General features: G+C 55.8%; 1 protein-coding gene across 3 annotated transcripts; it reads left to right on the plus strand.

Moving 5' to 3' along the window:
• The first annotated feature begins 211 nt into the window (after positions 1-211).
• Positions 212-17,585, plus strand: FPGS (folylpolyglutamate synthase). 3 transcript variants are annotated; one of them, XM_019421042.2, is made up of 15 exons: positions 212-523; positions 10,192-10,320; positions 10,414-10,467; positions 10,552-10,616; positions 12,215-12,329; positions 12,465-12,545; positions 12,638-12,699; positions 12,785-12,887; positions 13,163-13,240; positions 13,502-13,649; positions 13,775-13,864; positions 14,595-14,745; positions 14,998-15,073; positions 15,912-15,978; positions 16,709-17,585. In XM_019421042.2, the coding sequence occupies exons 1-15, from the start codon at positions 467-469 to the stop codon at positions 17,092-17,094; spliced, it is 1,662 nt and encodes a 553-aa protein (XP_019276587.1). In that variant the 5' UTR covers positions 212-466; the 3' UTR covers positions 17,095-17,585. The 3 variants fall into 3 exon arrangements, with proteins under 3 accessions (XP_019276587.1, XP_019276586.1, XP_019276589.1); XM_019421041.2 differs by lacking the exon at positions 212-523 and adding an exon at positions 7,250-8,866; XM_019421044.1 differs by lacking the exons at positions 212-523; positions 10,192-10,320 and adding an exon at positions 8,765-8,866 and having other exon boundaries at positions 10,377-10,467.
• Positions 17,586-17,735: the final 150 nt, after the last annotated feature.

Below are 17,735 nucleotides of genomic sequence, written 5' to 3' on the forward strand. Positions count from 1 at the left end.
AAGAGGCCAGATAAGGCCAGCTCTGCTCTGCAGGAAGCCCAGCCCAGGGTCTGGAAGTTTCCCAAGTGCCTGCTTCCCTCAGCAACACCCCCCTCCCCTCCCCCCCCCCCCCCACTCACCTTTAACCTTTGCTAGGTTGTTCTTTAACTAGGGAGATTCATCAGAGAGCTCCCTCCCGGGGCAGATCCCAGGATGAGAGCAGGCACCTATCAGGTAAGACCTTCCTCCCTGCACACGGGGAGGCGCAGGCCATGGGGTGGGGAGAGGGAACCCCCCGTCCCCCGACTCCCCTTCCTTTCTGTGGCCCAGCTGAACCCCGGGCGGGGCAGGCTTGGCAGAAGTGCCCCCAGCCATGAGTCACTTTGTGCCCAGCCCCGATGGGGTGCGGGAAGCCCAGGGATGAAAGGTACCAGGTCCCTGGCTGCCTCCTAACCGGTGGCTGAGAAGGCGTGCTTGCAAGCAACCAATGGAGCAGCCGGGCCCATCGGGGAGTCTCTTCTCAGCTAACACTGCCTCCTTTCAGGTAGGAGAGCTTGCTTACCTCGGGCAAGTGGCCTTCCTCTCTAAGCTTCCATTTCTTTCTTTTGTGTAATGTGTGTAAATATCTCTCTGGGCCCAAGGCCATCATCAGTGACAGCCTCAGGGGAAACCCTTGTTATCCATAAACCTTGTTCTACAGGCTTGGGGTGATCAGGGGCCCCCCTGTGGACCTCAGTTCCACCTTTTAACCCAGCTGGGGGCTCCACAGAAACCCCCGCCCACTGTGGTCATAGGGAGACTTGAGGAAGAGGGGAGGGTCTCCAGAGCATAACTGACGGCAGCCATGGGTGGTGCAGAGGCCCCTCAAGGGTCTTCCTGTGCTCTGGGCACCGTGGATGTGATCCATGACAGGATTTCACCTGATTCGCCTCAGGACTGCTCTGTAAGGAAGGGTTGTCCACTGCAATGATAGTAATAATGGTAACGCTCATCTAGTGCTTACCATCTGCTGGGCTCTGTGCCCATGTTGTCTCCATTTTCTAGATCTGGAAGGTGTGGTTCCGAGCAGTTAAGGACTTAGCCCGTTAAAGATTTCTAACCTCTGTTCCCATGTGGAGCACTTGCTCTGTGCTCCCGGCCCAGCACCCCCTCATTCTCCCTTATCCCAGCCCTCTGAGGTGTGACACCCATTTTACAGATGAGAAAATGGGGTTCTGAGAAGGGAGGAGACTGGCCCAGGACAGCCCCCACCTTCCAGCCCTGCCCCGGAGAACCCTGGCTAGGGCTTCAGAAGTCCAAGGGAGATCAAATTTCATGTCCTGACAGGCACTAGACAAGTTGCCTGGCCTCATCAAACCTCAGTTTCCTCCTCTGCTGAATGGGCACACAGCAAGTCAGGATGTCCCAGCCTCTCAGGATGGGAGTCTGAATTCCAGGCCAGAACGGCCAGGGCTGCCATCAGTCAGCGTCCCGTGGGGCTGCACACCAGGCCAGGCCACTCTTACCCAGACCCTCCCGACTGATGGAACCTCCTGCCCAGCAGCAGAGGAGGGGCGGCCCCAGATGCCAGGGTTTGAGAGCAGTAGCTCCTGAGAGGTCATCTAGGCCCCCTTCCCTTAGAGGCCAAGGACCCTAGGGAGGAGACATGACTTGCCCAGGGTCACATGGTGTGGGTGGGGAGAGAGAACTGAGGGCAGCTCCCCGGGGGCTGGGCTGTGGGGTATTGACATTTCACACGGCATCTCGAGGCAGTAGGGCCTCCTTCTAAAGTAAGAGCTCAAGGCTAGAGCCCCATTAATCAAATGACCAGGTCACCTCACAGAACACAGGGCAGGTGGGGGGCAGGGTCCAAGGGTGGCCTAGCGCTGGATCTGGGGCCTGGCATTACAGACCCCTGTGAATGACTAAGCTACTTTCCCTATTAGCCCTTTGTTGCCTCCCCTGAGAAATGGGTCCATGCATAAAGATCTCTGCACAGTGCTGATGTCTAGAAAGAATTCATGTTAACTATTATTTAAGGAAATCAAGTCACAGGAGCTCCTGGCTGGCTCGGTCAGGAGAGCATGCGACTCTTGATCTCAGAGTCATGAGTTTGAGCCCCATGCAGAGTTTACTTAAAATTAAAAAAAAACAAAAAAACAAAAAACCAGGATTCCCAAGCTTGATCAGAGAGTCTAAGCAGTAGCAGCCGAGGGTGCCTGGTTGGCTCAGCAACTCTTGATCTCGGGATGGTGAGTTTGAGCCCCACGTGGGGTGTAGAGATTACTTTAAATTTCAAAAATAAATAAAATTGAAAAAGTAAATCAGCAGCAGCTGGAATCAAATGGCCCTGGGACTGGGCTGAATCCTTGTTGCGCTGCTTGCCAGCTGGTGAGCTTCACAGGTGGTTCTGCACTTCCAGTCCTCAGTTCCTCACCTGTCAAATGGGCTCGGCACAGCACCCGCCAAGGAGGAGAGTCATAAATCTCACACCCCAGGGAGCAGGTGCTGAAGACAATCGTGGTTGCAGAGATAACCAGTTGAAAAAAAAAAAATTCCACACACTTTTTCCCACTCTGAAAATCGGTAAAACAGCTGCCGTCAGGTCTGAGCAGGGGAGGCCTCAGCCAGCTCAAAGAGCACCCAGGCCCCTGGGGAGGAGGCCAGACTGAAACCAGTCTCTCTGTGGCCTGGCACACCAGATGGCCTCGCAGCACACACCTGGTGCTCTCGGAGGGCCCCTCTTGGCCACGAGTGGGGACCCCAGGAATATCTCAAGAACATCCGTAAAGCCATGCCCGGTCCCAGGTCAGTGCTGGCCCCTTACTGGGCCTCAGTGTCCCCAACTGCTGGACAAAAGGGCAGATGGCGAGCAGAATGCGGCAAGAAGGTGACATTTGAGCAGAAACCTGGGATGATGGAGAATGGCTTGTGGGAACTTTTGGAGGAAGAACGTTCTAGGCAGAGGGAACCACCAGTGCAAAGGCCCTGAGGCTTTGTCCTACATTTTCTGTGTGACCTTCGGCTGGCTGAGTAACCAGTCTGTGCCTCAGTTTCCCATCTGTATAATGAGAATCATCACAGTGCTCGAAAAGCTGTTGTGAGGGTCACAGGAACACCTTTAACGCTAAGGGCTCACTGGACGTGGACCTTTGCAGAGGTGGGTGTGAGCCTGGTGTATCTGAGGACCACAGAGAAGGCCAGCAGGGCTGGGGGCTGCAGGTGATGGTAAGAGATGGGTAGTTCAAAAGCTTGGATTTCATCCTAAATGCAATGGGAAGCCACTGGATGGATTTAAGCAGAAGAGAGACGAGATCTGATTTTCTTTCTTCTTCGTTTTTTTTTTAATGTTTGTTTATTTTTGACAGAGAGAGAGAGAGAGAGAGAGAGACAGAGCATGAGCAGGGGGAGGGGCAGAGAGAGAGGGAGACACAGAATCGGAAGAAAGGCTCCAGGTTCCGAGCTGTCAGCACAGAGCCTGATGCGGGGCTCAAACTCACAGACCACAAGATCATGACCTGAGCCGAAGTCGGATGCTCAACCGACTGAGCCACCCAAGTGCCCCTGATTTTCTTTAAAAATGACAGGATGCAGGGCTCCTGGGCGGCTCAGTCGGTGAAGCATCTGACTCTCGATTTCAGCTCAGGTCGTGATCTCATGGTTTGTGAATTCGAGCCCTGTGTCGGGCTCCGTGCCGACAGTGCGGAGCCTGCTTGGGGCACCCCCCACCTCTCTCTCTCAAAAAAAAAAATAAATAAATAAATGACAGAGAATGCTTGTAGGGGTCAAGCGAGCAGCATCGAGACTACGGGGCAGACCAGCGGTGGTGGCCTGGAGGGGAGGCAGTGGCCGCTGGGGAGGCCATAGGGTAGAGAGGATAGGTGTGTGGATGGCTGGGGTTTGGGGGTGAGGGAGAGGGAGAGGGAAACCCACGGTGAGAGCCGCTGGCTGGATGGTGAAGCTGTGTCCCAGGCTGGGAAGCTCCAGCTGCTTTCAGGGAGGAAACAAGGGAACAAGTGTTAGGGATGTGACCGGCTTAAGACACCCGTGGTCCAGCCTGGGGGAGACGTCAGGAGGCCGCTCGTGTCTGCAGCTCAATGAAGAGGGACATTTGACAGTCAGACATCATCCCAGACCTGGGACCCTGGAGAGAGAAGCCTGAGCCCCGGGTCCTCCAACATGAAGATGCCGAAGGGGGAGGGTGCAGCCAGCAAGAAGGAAGACGCCGAACCCAGGAGGGAGGTGTCAGGGAGACCCAGAGAGCACAGGGTTTCGGGAAGAAGGGCCTCATCGCCTCGTAACCCGCCACCCAGGATGGAGGGCGATCAACATGGCCCGTGGGGCTCTGGACGCAGTTCCAGTTGTTTCCACAAGGTCATTTTTAGAAGTGGAATTGTGGGATCGAAGGGAGGCCTATTTTTCAGGCCCAGGTGCCCTCCCAATAAACCGAAGTCGCAAACACCTTAGTAGCCAGAGTCAGGCTGGGGATTTGGCATGGCCACACCCCTGAGGATATGGAATTCTGTCTAAGGCAAGTTTTCTCCCCCACCCCCCCAAAATTGCAGGAAAGTGTTTTCTTGTAGGTCACAGGATGTAAATAGATATTCAGAGGTGGAAGAGTTCTTATGTTTATCTGAGGGTCAGACCCCAGAGTGGCTATCAGGCTTCTGCACAAACCTGCCAATGAACTTGAATCTCCCTTGGTCCCTCGGAAGGGACAGCTGGATCCCTCTAGTCTAGGCTCTCGGGAGTATGGTGGCCTTTGGAGACTCTTGTCCTCAGTGAAACACCCACCCATAGATTTCCCCAGAAATTACAGGCTGGGACACAGCTCACTTCAGCTCTCACCCTACTAAGGAGGAGACAAGAGTCAGACAGGATCAGAGAGGGGGAGCAAACTGCCCAGGGCCACACAGTGCATTGACAACAGGAAGCCAGGGTCACCAGACAGGTGAGCCTCCATTTCTCCACCTGTAAAATGGGACCGATCTCTAATTTACACAGTTTTCAAGAGCATGAAAAGAGATTGCAGTGCCAAGTGCAGGGGTATTTCATAAATGTTAGCTAAAAGCAACCCACTCAAAGAAAGCAAAGGAGAGGGGCACCTGGGTGGCTCAGTCAGTTGAGCATCTGACTCTTAGTCTTGGCTCAGGTCATCTCACAGTGGTGAGTTTGAGCCCCGCATTGGGCTCTGCACTCACGGCGCAGATCTTGCTTGGGATTCTTCCTCTCTCTCTGCCTTTCCCCTGCTTGTGCTGTCTCTCAAAATAAATAAAAACTTGAAGGAAAAAAAAAAAGCAAAGGAGAAAGGTGTAGGGGAAAGGTATTTCAGGCAAAGGTAAATGTGAGCAAAAGCTTGGAGGTGGAAAACACCAAGGCCAATTCCTAAAATCCTTGCCAGCTGCAGGGATGGTACTCTGCAATGATGGAAGAGGCGGGAGGTGGGCAGAGGCCGGGCTACAGTGATTTTATGGGCTTCATTAATCTTGAGGGCATGATGGGCCAAGAGAGGGGGCAGCGACTCAGGCAGATCTGAGTTTAGAAGGTCCATCCTGGGGCCCAGCATGGGGCCTTTGGTGACCTACTGTGTGACCCCAAGCTATCTCTGTCCCTCTCTGGGCCTCAGTCTCCTGCCCCTTACAGCAGTGAGCTTGGCTCTGATCAGGGTTATCAGGGTTTGCAAATACGTATCTTCCTTTGTGAGTTTCCTTCTTTACTGTCTTCTCACCTTGGACAGGGCGCTCTGCAAACAGGACTGTCATCTGTCCCCTGAACCCAGTGTCTCCAGCACCAAGCCCAGGGTTTGGCACAGAGATGAATGAATGAATGAATGAATGAATGACATCCTTTCCCTTTGGGAGGGTAGAGGTTAAAGCAGAATCCCTCTGCCCTTGCTCCCCACTCCACACACCTGCAAATCTGCCTCCAGTGGGTGGACACCCACCCACTTGCCAATTTCCTTATGCCTTTTTTTTTTTTTTTTCCCCTCTTCTGGCCAGACAATGGCTTTGTTTCTATGGTTCTTTCTGGAGAGCAAGAACGTTTTCATGCTGGCACCAAAAGGCCAACATTTGTTCTCCAGGTGTATGATGAAGATGCCTTTGATTTTCTCCTTGACACATTTCTGTTTCCTTCTGTGCACATCTGTGACTTTCAAAATGAAAAGCAATGATACAAAGGAGGTTAGCAGCCCCTACATACAAATGGTTTTTAATTATAAGAAAAAGTGCTCAGCATCCTCCAAATGAAATAAATGCAAATAACAACTAGCTTGAGAATCCATTTTTCCACCTATGCAGTTGGCGCGGATCAAACTTGGCTAAGGTCTGTGTTGGTGAGGAAATGGCTGGCTCACGCCCTGTGGGGGCCCCCGGGGGTAGAAATGAATCCCGCCCCTTTGGAAGACAATGTGGCAATGTGTGTGGTGTCAGTTGCCAATCACCTTTGACCCAGCAATTGCACTGCGCTTCTTGGAATTCATCCGTCAGATGTGCTCACACATGGAAGAAATGATTAGGGCAAAATGTTACCCATTGCAACATTGCTTGTGATGGCAAAATATTAGAAACCTAAACGTCCATCAGTAGGAGACGGGGCCAAATCCACAGTAGTACTTGCACACCAAGAAGTGCTGCGGCAGCTTCAAGAAAAACAAATTAGCCAGTGGGGCAACTCTTCTGTACTGACACCGTCCAAAATAAGGCCCAGGATGTGAAGGTATGTGGAAAACGTACCACGCAGAGTTGTGTATACAGTCTGCTGTCCGCAAGTATAAAATGGAAATCTGTATTTGTATTTGTTTGCAAATGTATAACCGATCTCTGGAGAGATCACAGGAAACCTAATTGGTTGCTTTTGGAGAGGGTAATTAGGATGTGGAGACCTGGCGTGAGAGAGAAACTTTTCACCATACAGTTTCTGTACTTCTGACTATTTGAGTGATATGATGATGTAGCATCCATCCAAAAAATCCTAGGACTTAAAAATCAAATAAAAACAGGAAAAGTTTTTTTTTTTTTTTTAAGTTTATTTATTTTGAGAGGAGAGAACGTGAGCAGGTGAGGGGCAGAGGGAGAAGGAGAGAGAGAATCCCAAGCAGGCTCCATGCTGCCAGCACACAGCCTGATGTAGGGCTCAAACCCACGAATTGTGAGATCCTGACCTGAGCCAAAGTCGGAGGCTCAACAGGTTGAGCCATCCGGGCGCCCCAAGATTTTTTTAAAGTAATCTCTACACCCAACATGGGATTCAAACTTGCAACCCCAAGATCAAGAGTTGCGCCAGCCAGGGGCCCCAAAGGAGAAACATTTAAAGCTCCTTTATGATTGTTTGTATGCAGTTGTTAAATTATATACATGTATAAGTGTAGAGAACATTTCATTGATGAAGAAGAAGAAAAGGAAGAAGGAGGAGGAGGAAGAGGAAGAGGAGAAGAAGACCAAGAAAGGAAAGCACCTCTTTCTTTCCCATGAGGCCAGCCAGGGAGGGGGCGCCCAGCAGTGATGTGAAAAGCAGAAGTCCAGCCAATGGCAGAATCTTCCCAACATGTTATTTGTTTATTTCAAAATCAAACAATCTCTGATAAATATTTAGCCCCAATGCCTGCAGGAAAGAGGGAGGGAGGTGCTGAAATCCCTTCAGTTGTTTAAAATTGTCTTTGGTCTGTGGGAACTTCCCTAGAGGGCCCCATCCCCCACCTCCAAAAAACCAAAACAAGACAAAACAAAACCCACACACCTTTCTGGGACCTTTCAGCTATAAAAAGAGAATCTCCATGCTACTTTTTCCACGGTAGCAGTTGGGGCCAAGAAGGTCATAGACAGGAAAAAGTTCTGAAAAGTCCAGGACAAATCCGCCTCACCCACAGCTAGGAGAGATTACTGTCCCCTCCCCGGGTGGCTCTCCAACCCACTCTCCACACAAATCTTCCAAAGTGCAAACCTGATCTTGTCATCTTTCTTTAAAACCATTTTATTGTCCAATTTCAATCCAAATTCCTTAGGCTACAAGATCCTACTGGATCTGGCATTCCGGAGCAACCAGGCCCGACCCAGTGGAAATGCAGTTCCCTCGGGCTAGTTCCCACCCCACCCCTGCCCTCCTCCAGCCGCTCCCCTTCCCTCTTCAGTCCTTTGCTTTTCAACACGGCGTTCCCTCCCTACGCCTGGAAACCTCTCCCCCGACCAGCTCCGCTACCTCGCGGACTCGGCCTCATCCCCAGGCCTCTGCCAGGATGCCGCTTCTTCCACGACGCCTTCGCAGGCTGCCCAGGGACGGTAGGGGCCCCAATAGCGTAGGAGCTTGGGGTTTGGTCTATTGCCTCGCAATCGGGCTGTCAGATTCAGGAGTGCAGGGGCCAAATACCTGCAGCCTGCGGTCTCTGCTTTAAACTGCGACATTTTGGGGCTTGAATTCAATGACCTCCACACAAGTGTAAGCTAGCTCCGTATTCCATCCGGACTCCTAGCTGGTTCTGGCAGAGCACCAGTCTGAGGATTGCAGACTGGGACTATTTGGGGGTGTGGCCGGGTCCTGGAGATTCTCAGTGCTTGCAGAGGGAGCCTGGGAAACGTGCCCCTCACAAACAGGGGCGAAACCCTCCGGCCAGCCCCGACGCCTGCCCCTCACAAATATGGCATCCTGCGGATTCTTATTGGTCCTGGAGGGCTCCCTGGGCAGCGCTGATTGGCGAACGGCGGGGGCGAGGCGAGGCGAGGTGGGGCGGGGCGTCTCCGGCCCGGCCTAAAGTGCGGCTGCGGGCACCGGGACTATGTCGCAGGCACGCCGCCACCTGCGACCCGCTCTTTTCCTGGCGGCGGTTTCTGCGCGCGTTGCAACTACCGGGGTAGCGGCTCGGCGAGGGTTGAGCGCGTGGCCCGCGCCGCAGGAGCCCGGCATGGAGTATCAGGTATCAGGTATCGGGCGGGCTGGCGGGGGAGGGGGGGGGGGTCGTACGACGACACGTGGGTCGGGCCTGAGTCACTGACCGGGAGCCTGGCTGTGAGGGACTCGGGGGCGGGGACATGAGCCAGGAAGTTGGGCCTGGTCCGCGGGTTCTGGGAATTCTGAGGCTGAAGTGTCCCCGCCTTAGAGAATGGGAAAGGGCTCCCACTGATAGGGGAAAGAGGTCCATTGTCTCCGGAGTCCCAACTAGCAGGTGGGCGGTGGGAGGAGAAAGAGTTCTAGGAGTTCAGACTTGAGAGATCTAGGAGTTTATTTATTTATTTTGAATTGTTTATTGAAATAAACTCTACACCTAACGGGAGGCTCGAACTCATGACCCCGAGGTGAAGAGTCACATGCTCTCTAGACTGAGCCAGTCAGGCGTCCCAAGTGATCCAGGAGTTTAGATCTGGGGTTGGAGTCTCCAGGAATCAGGGCATGAAGATCCAAGTGCCTAGAATTGGAGCTCTGGCAGGCAGGAATCAGTGGCATTGGTGGAGGCAAGAATCTGGAAAGCGGAAAGTTTCCACCTGGCTCTGTTGCAGGGGTTGATTTCCACAGATCACACCTGATGCCTGCCAGGCAGATGGTAGTTTAATGGGTGTGGAGCCTGCAACCGGTTATTGAAGCCCTAAGGGCAAATAAATAGCATCTCCACTCTAACCCCCAGTGTAGACTCTCCTGAGGCTGTACCTACCCACCTTTCTGACTGGTGACTCCCCCGCATACCCTGTCTTCCTTAAGGCTCCTTCTCTTCCCCACCTGGTTGCTTCAAGCAGCTCTTCTTTGAGTCAGAATGTGGACCTCCAATCCTCAGGATTGGGCATGGAAGCCTCCAGGGATTCCTGGTTCTAATTCCTCCAGTTCTAAGACCCCAGCCTTCTGTGGTTCTGCTCCTGACTCCCCTCACCCGCCCCCGCCCGCCTCCAGTTTAGGGACCAGTATAGCAGTGGACCTCATTGGAGGGAATGAGCGCAAAGGCGCCCATGCAAGGAGTGAGGATCTGGAAGCCCGAATTGGGAACGGGAAGCAAGGCTTCTCCCGTTCCAAGGAACCTGCCTTGCCTGACATTCCTGGGTGGGGCCGATCAGCTTCAGGCTCCCATCGCTGCCAGAGCTGGAGAGATGCCACTTCTCCCTCACACGTGCCTAACCTCTAGGCTGGGGCAACAGGGCTGGCATTGATTGGTAGGCTTAGTGTCCTGGCTTGGCCATTGATGCCCTGGGGTTCCTCTGTTTCCGTGGTCCCCTGGTTAGTCTTAACCTGCTGCCTGGGGACTGTGGTTGCCAGGATGCTGTGCGCGCACTGAACACCCTGCAGACCAATGCTGGCTATCTGGAGCAGGTAAAGCGCCAGCGGGGTGACCCCCAGGCACAGCTGGAAGCCATGAAGCTGTACTTGGCACGGAGTGGGCTGCAGGTAAGGATGCGCAGGGCCTGTGACTGCCCCCTACCCCACCCCCATCCCCTTTCTAGGAGTCTTGTGGCTGAGATGGTTGTCTGTATGTCTCAGGTGGAAGACTTGGACCAGCTGAACATCATTCACGTCACTGGGACCAAGGGGAAGGTGAGGGATGGGACTCGGGGGTCGGCTATCTACTTGATAGGGTGGTGGGGTCCAGCCTGCCCAAACAAGACCTTTTCTTTCTAGGGTTCCACTTGTGCCTTTACTGAACGTATTCTCCGAAGCTATGGCCTGAAGACAGGATTCTTTAGGTACTGAGGTGTGGCGAAATTTGGGATCCCTTAGCTCTCGGCGGTGGGGGGGTGGGGGGTGGGGCGGCTATGGAACCAGCTAGCAGGAGCTCAGCTTCCTGTCTCTCTGCCCAGTGTGGATTTGTTCGGTAAGCATCCCATTAGCATTAGTGACCTCAGTTTAACATATTGTCCAAGCTTGTGGCAGTCTTTAATTTTCGTTGTGAAACAAATTTGGGGGAGGGGCAGGGACTTGAATATGTAAGCTAAATATGTAGCTTCATCAGGCATCTTTTTATTAACTTAAATTTCATCTACAGCTTTTATTTATTAAAGTTTTTTTTTTCAGTATTTATTTTTGAGAGACAGAGCATGACGTGGGGAGGGGCAGAGAGAGCCAGGGAGGCACAGAATCTGAAGCCGGCTCCAGGCTCTGAGCTGTCAGCACAGAGCCCCACTCGGGGCCCGAGCTCATGAACCATGAGATCATGACCTGAGCTGAAGTCGGACGCTTAACCGACTGAGCCACCCAGGTGCCCCTCCGTGTACAGCTTTTAAATCACAGAGAAGTCTTTATCAATTCAGACGTCTTTGCAGTAAGGAGCAGAAAACCTAGCTTGGAAGGGTATAAATGATGAGGTGGTTTGTGAAGTCCGAGGCAAGGATTCCCTTCTGCCCGGCCTGCCACAGCTGCTATTTGCCTTTGACGTAGCACCTCCTCATGGTTGCACTCAGGCACCCAAACTCACACCTGAGGATGGGGTGTGGCCTAGATATGGGTCCCTCCTCCCTGGGCTGCACCTGCCCCTCCTTAGCTGGTCACCTGTAAAGCAGTGGGGATTAATGTGATGCTCAGTCGCTCAGAATTTGCTCCTTGGGTTGGGGGCACTTAAGATTTTTCCTTCCTTTTATGTTACCGGTTCCATCAAGTGACTTTCTGTAAGCGGCTTCTTTTCACAGTTCTTTGTTCAGAATAAAGAAACACAGAGAAGGACTCAGAATGTGAGAGAGGCTTGCAGGATTCAAATATGAGCTGACAGTCTCTCTTCTAAAACAATCTTTGGGCTACAAACCCCGGCCTTTGACTTTGGCCCCCGTAGCCGCGTGGGCTGGCCTGGGGATGCAACCTGACCACCCAGATGGGCCTTGCCCTTGAGGGCTGGAAGACGACATTGCGGGGGCAGATGTCAGCAGAGTGACTGATGGGTGTGTGGTGGGTAGAGCACAGGGAGCTGTTGGAGCCTGGAGCACATCCCTGATCAGCCGGGTGGGGGGGTCCTTTCTCCTTTTCTGGAGGAGGCACCATCTCAGTCAAGGCCTGTGGAGTGAGCCGGGTGGTGGGGAGGGTGGGTGGGCTGGGCTGGAGGAACTCAAAATAGGCCAGAGGGGCTGGGGCACAGGGAACTGTTGGGATGTGGGAGAGGTGACACACAGGCCAGTGGCATCAGCCGCACCAGGGCCTGGGAGGCTGGGTGAGGAGCCTGGGACTCTGCAGGGCAGAGGGAAGTCCTAGAAGGGCTATCAGCAGGGCAGTGACATGGTCAGAGTTGGGTCTCTGAAGACGGACGGGTCTGAGGGGCTCGGGAAGGGAGTCCTGACGACTACAGGTGTCCCGGCAGCTCTCCCCACCTGGTGCAGGTGCGGGAGCGGATCCGCATCAACGGGCAGCCCATAAGCCCTGAGCTCTTCACCAAGCACTTCTGGCCCCTCTACCACCGGCTGGAGGAGACCAAGGTGCCCATGCAGGAGGGCTGGTGGGTGGGCAGGGCAGGGGTGCTGGGGAGCCCCGGAGGGTGCCGTGTGTCCCGGGACCCCATCTCCCCGGAGCAAAGGTGGCAGGGCCCCAGGCCGACGTGTTCTCGTCCACAGGACAGCAGCAGTTATGCCTCCATGCCCGCCTACTTCCGCTTCCTCACGCTCATGGCCTTCCACGTCTTCCTCCAAGAGAAGGTACGTGCCCACCCCCCGGAGTCCTGTGTCTGAGGGGAATCCCAGCAGGCCGGGTGCCCCGGGTCCCTGACATGCCGTCTGGTCCTTTGTAGGTGGACCTGGCAGTGGTGGAGGTGGGCATTGGTGGCGCTTACGACTGCACCAACATCATCAGGTGAGGGCAGCTGCTTGGGGAGAAGGACGGTGGCCATGAGCCCAGGGCCGGGGCGACACGGTCACGGCCCCCCTCTCTTCTGCAGGAAGCCTGCGGTGTGTGGCATCTCCTCTCTTGGCATCGACCACACCAGCATTCTGGGGGACACAGTGGAGGAGATCGCGTGGCAGAAAGGGGGCATCTTCAAGGTGACCAGGCAGCCCTGGGGAGGGGAGGTACATGGACGATCTGGGCCTGGCCCTCCAGGCTCAGGAAAGCGGGGCTGGGGCAGGGTAATCTGTGTCCTGACTCGGGATAAGGTCTTGGGCGTCAATGGGGCTTTGTGACTGTAGCAAGAGCCCTGCCTCTGGCCTTAGTGTCCCCTCGAGGGGTTCCCATTGGCCCTACGGACAGAGGCTGAGTGAGCTGCCCGGGGATAGAGGCCCCTCAGCAGCTCGTCTCACCCACTCCCTCTCCTCCGCAGCGTGGCGTCCCCGCCTTCACCGTGCTCCAGCCTGACGGTCCCCTGGCAGTGCTGAGGGACCGGGCCCAGCAGATCTCGGTGAGTCCGGAGGCACTGGGGCAGGGCTGGCAGCTGACTGGGGAGGCACGTTATCCTTTTGGGCCTCAGTTTGCCCATCTGTGCAGTGAGGGGCAGCTGCTCGTCCAGCCGGAGCACATCTTGGTTCTCCAAGGAACAGGGCTTGGTGGGTTCTGGTTGATGGGGAAAGATGGAAGGGCCGACAGCGTCAAGGAGGGGAGCTCCTGGCCGAGGCAGCTGCAGCAGCACCCCCTGACCAGCGGTCGCCCATCTCCTTGGCAGTGTCCTCTCTACCTGTGCCCACCACTGGAAGCCCTGGAGGAAGGGGGGCCGCCGCTGACTCTGGGCCTGGAGGGAGAGCACCAGAGGTCCAATGCCGCCTTGGCCTTGCAGCTGGCTCGCTGCTGGCTACAGCAAAAGGACTACCGGGGTAAGTGGGCAGGCAGTGGCTGGACGGGCGGGCTCGTGGGTAGGGGACAGGTGGAGACTGCCTCTGAAGGTCCTATGCACACGCAGTGCCACGCAGCAGGCCCTCCCCCATCCCTCGCTCCTCAGGCATCGGGGAGCTGAAGGTGTCCAGGCCCAGTCTCTTGCGGCAGATGCCCCTGGCGCCCGTGTTCCAGCCCACGACCCACATGCGGCATGGTGAGTTGGACCTGCCCGCCCAGCCGGGCCCCTTCAGATGTCTGTTCGAGTTTGCTGTTTTGAGAGATGGGGGCAATCGGAGGTGGTGCCCAGGACAAAGGACTCTGAAGTCAGTAAGCTTCCCTGACTTTGAGTTCGTGGACTCCGAGCCTCAGTTTTCCCACCTGCCAAATGAGGTGATGATGGGACCCGCTGTGAGGTGGCATGAGTGGGGGGCTGAGGCCAGGGCCTGGTGGGTTTGGGATGTAGTGCCCTGCCAGAGGCACCTGCTATTAGTGTCCTTCTCGTCTTCATTCTTGTAAGACCATGAGGTTCTTGAATGGTGACCTTGTCTGGCTTCTTGCTCCCCCCCCCCCCCAAGACTTGCAGCACATAGTAGGCGCTCACAGCCGCCAAACCCTGTTAGCAGGTGATTGCAGTGTGCCCACTGTGTGCCAGGCCCCATATCAGGGCCATGACAGTCCTGCAGCTAGGCACCTCACGTCCCTGCACGCTTGTTCAATGGGTTAGGGCTCTCTGCCTCCATGTAATAGGGGACTATATTTGGTAGTCCCCTGTCAGGTCTGCCTGGAAGATTCCGTTAGATGAGGCAGCCCAAGAGGTGCCTGGCACCTAACGCTGCTAAGAAGCTTCTTGGCTCATCAGCTGTCCCCCCTCTGAGCAGCGGCCCTGCGAGTGGGTTGGTGTGTGCGAGGACTAGGGTGGGAGACGGCTGCCTTGCCCCCTCCAGGGCTTCGGGACACGGAGTGGCTGGGCCGGACGCAGGTGCTGCGGCGCGGGCCCCTCACCTGGTACCTGGATGGCGCGCACACCGCCAGCAGCATGCAGGCCTGCGTGCGCTGGTTCCGCCAGGCGCTGCACCGCCGCCCGAGGCCAAGCCGGTGAGTTTCGGGCGGGGGCGGGGCCTCGGGGAAGGGTGGGCGGGACCGGGCCGGTGGGGGGGCGGGGCCTCAGGGGACAGGGTCAGGGTCAAGACAGGGCCAGTAGAGGGGGCAGAGGGGCAGGACTGGGGACCCTGCTGGGACTGGATCCGCGGGGGAAGTGGGGTAGTTTCTGGAGGAAGGATGGGGTGGGGCCCGCGAAGAAGCCTGGGATGTATGCATCTCCAACCTGCCTCCTCTCCCCTCTCCCAGCGGCTCTGAGGTGCTTGTCCTGCTTTTCAACTCCACCGGAGACCGGGATCCTGCAGCACTGCTGAAGCTGCTGCAGGTGAGGGGCCAGCCGGGGGGTGGGCGGCAGGCCGACTAGCCCACCTTTTGGCTGTCGCGTCCCCAGGGGTGCCTTCATCCCTGAGCCTCTGTTTCTTCAACTATAAAGCGAGGCTCCCGCGAACCGAACTGAGGATCAAACGTAAAAGCACCCACACGTTCGTAGCCAAGTCTAGTCCCAGGTCACTGTCGTCGTCCTCCCGGGTCAGGCTGGCGCCCAGAGTTAGAGGAGGGACTAGGGAGTAGCCTGAGGCGTAAGCTGTGGACTCACTGGTCATGGCTCTTCAGACATTAGCATGTGACTCTGGACAAAAGTGGCATTTCACTGGGCTTCATTCAGTTTGCCTTTCCAGAAAACGGGGGTGCTACCAAGGTGACGTGCTTATTGAGTTTGGTTTAAGGAGTTTCCAGGTTATAGAGCAGGTAGGGGCCCTGCTCTGCTCAGGGAAACTGAGGCTGCCCTCGGCTGTCAGGGCTGAAGTGGTTCCTAGGGATCACTTCCTGTTTCACAGACCAGGAGGCTGAAGCTGTTCACCTGTTGTGCAGACAAAGCCTTTCCCCATCCTGGACTTGAGACGTGCTCAGTAGCTGGGTGATCTTAAGCAAGTATCCCCCGCCCTGCCTGTTTCCCTGTCTGTACAGTGGGGTCTTGCTGCCCAGGCCACCGGCCTGCAGGGTATATTGAGATAGATGGGCCGCGGAAGTGCTATGGCTGGGTTTATCCAGCATGACGCCAGTTCAGCCGGGGTGAGGGCATCTCCAGGGATGGGGACGTGTGGGGGCCTGGGGGCAGGGCCCTCAGGGCTCTAACACCCAAGTTTTTCCTCTCGGCCTTCTAGCCCTGTCAGTTTGACTATGCTGTTTTCTGCCCTAACCTGACAGAGGTTTCAACTGTTGGCAATGCAGGTAAGAGGTGACAGGATGGTCCCTGAGAGTGGGCGGGGGGGGGGGGGGGGGTCATTGCACTGCTTAAGGCCCTTAGGTGGACTCCTCTGTTGGTGACAGTGGGGGCTTCTGAATTAGAGGTCTGGGGTAGGAGCTAGATTTGGATACATTTTGGATATTGTGGCCACAGTACCCGACAAAAGAATTACTGGGGAGAACCGTTTTCAAAATGCAGGTTGCAACTCACTGGTGGTTTGAAAATCAATTTAGTGGGTGTCAAAGCGACACTTTGTTTTAACGAAGTAGAAAATGCATGTGCCTCCTGTACAAAGAGTAGGTACTGTTTTATGAGGCTTCTGTTTCAGACAGACAGTATCCACCTAGGTGAGTACTGTGGGTCACGTTCAAAAAAAATAACAGCATAAAAAAATACAGGTCCCCAGCGTCCGACTGCCGGGGAGAGTTCAGGGATGTGATTCCTACTTATGCCGGCCCACGTGATGGACGCTGCTTTGCAGATAAAGGCAACGAGACAAGGGTGGGGAGATGTGCTCGGGAGGCAGAAGCCCCAGCTTTGAAGCTAAACCGCCTGGCCCTGCTTCCTCCCGGCTCTGGGACAGTGGGCAAGTCACGGGACCCTTCTGCACCTTAGTTTCCTCATAGCATTGCCCGGCCCGAGGACCCGGGATGCGTGTACCGGGCCTGGCGTTAAGCAGGCGCGCACAGCAGGTGTCCCTTGTCGCCCATCCAGACCAGCAGAACTTCATGGTGACCCTGGACCAGGTGTTGCTCCGCTGCCTTGCACACCAACAGCACTGGAGCCGCCTGGCCGAGGAGCAGGCCGGCCCGGAGCCTGGTGAGCCCACATCCTCGCTGCTGGCTCCCCACCCGCCCGAGCCGCGTAGCGCCAGCTCCCTCGTCTTCAGCTGCATCTCCCACGCCTTGCTGTGGATCAGTCAAGGCCGGGACCCTGTCTTTCAGCCACCCAGTCCCCCGCAGGGCCTCTTCGCCCACCCTGTGGCAGGCAGCGGGGCCGGCGTGCTCCGTGAGGCTGCCGCCATCCACGTGCTGGTCACCGGCAGCCTGCACCTGGTGGGCGGCGTCCTGAAGCTGCTGGAGCCGGCCCTGTCCCAGTAGCCCAGGCAGTGGGGGTGGAAGTGGGGGCCTCCCACACCTGCCCTGCGGCTCTCCACGGACTGCTACGTTAGGTGCCTTTTGTTTTTTGCTTTTCTGGTGGTCTAGACTGGCCCAGGGACCCAGGCTTTAGGCAGCAAGATAGAGGGCTGGAGGTGGGAGGCTGAGATGGGCCATCCTCTGTCTCTGAGCCTAGGGTGCCTCTGGCCTCTTCTTCCTCCCGGCTGAGAGAGCCAGAGGGCTTCCTGGTTGTCCCGCCGTCGTGGTTAGGCCTGACCACGCAGCCCACCTCCCCTCCCACCCTGCCTGCTTCCTGGCTCAGGCTTAGCTTCTTAGGCCAGGCCTAGGGTGCTGCTGGGTGCTGGTTGATAGATTTCCTCCTCCTAGTGGCCTTCTGGGAAAGAGACGGCTCCCGCCTGGGGCCCCCTAGGGACAGAGGATGGCTGGAGACAATTAAAGCCTTTAACTTTTTTAAAAAAAGAAATGGCAAACGTTTGCCTCTTGATTTCTAGTTCCCTCAGCACATAAATAGGGGCCTACAGGGGGTACCGGAACTGGATTGTGTAGGAGCCCACGCTGGGCTGTCTGAAATGAGAACACTGGACTGATGTCCATCGGCCGCAGACCTCCCCACAGGGCCCTTG

This window comes from Panthera pardus, unplaced genomic scaffold (genome assembly GCF_024362965.1).
Source record: "Panthera pardus isolate Hobbes unplaced genomic scaffold, ASM2436296v1 HiC_scaffold_20, whole genome shotgun sequence".
Lineage (NCBI taxonomy): Eukaryota > Metazoa > Chordata > Mammalia > Carnivora > Felidae > Panthera > Panthera pardus.

Bases quoted from the DNA above. Each gene is read 5' to 3' on its own strand.
- FPGS (XM_019421041.2), top strand. From the start codon at position 8,729: ATGTCGCAGGCACGCCGCCACCTGCGACCCGCTCTTTTCCTGGCGGCG. The intron at 8,867-10,191 runs GTATCAGGTATC...TGTGGTTGCCAG, and splicing joins AGCCCGGCATGGAGTATCAG to GATGCTGTGCGCGCACTGAA. The intron at 10,468-10,551 runs GTGAGGGATGGG...TTTTCTTTCTAG, and splicing joins TCACTGGGACCAAGGGGAAG to GGTTCCACTTGTGCCTTTAC.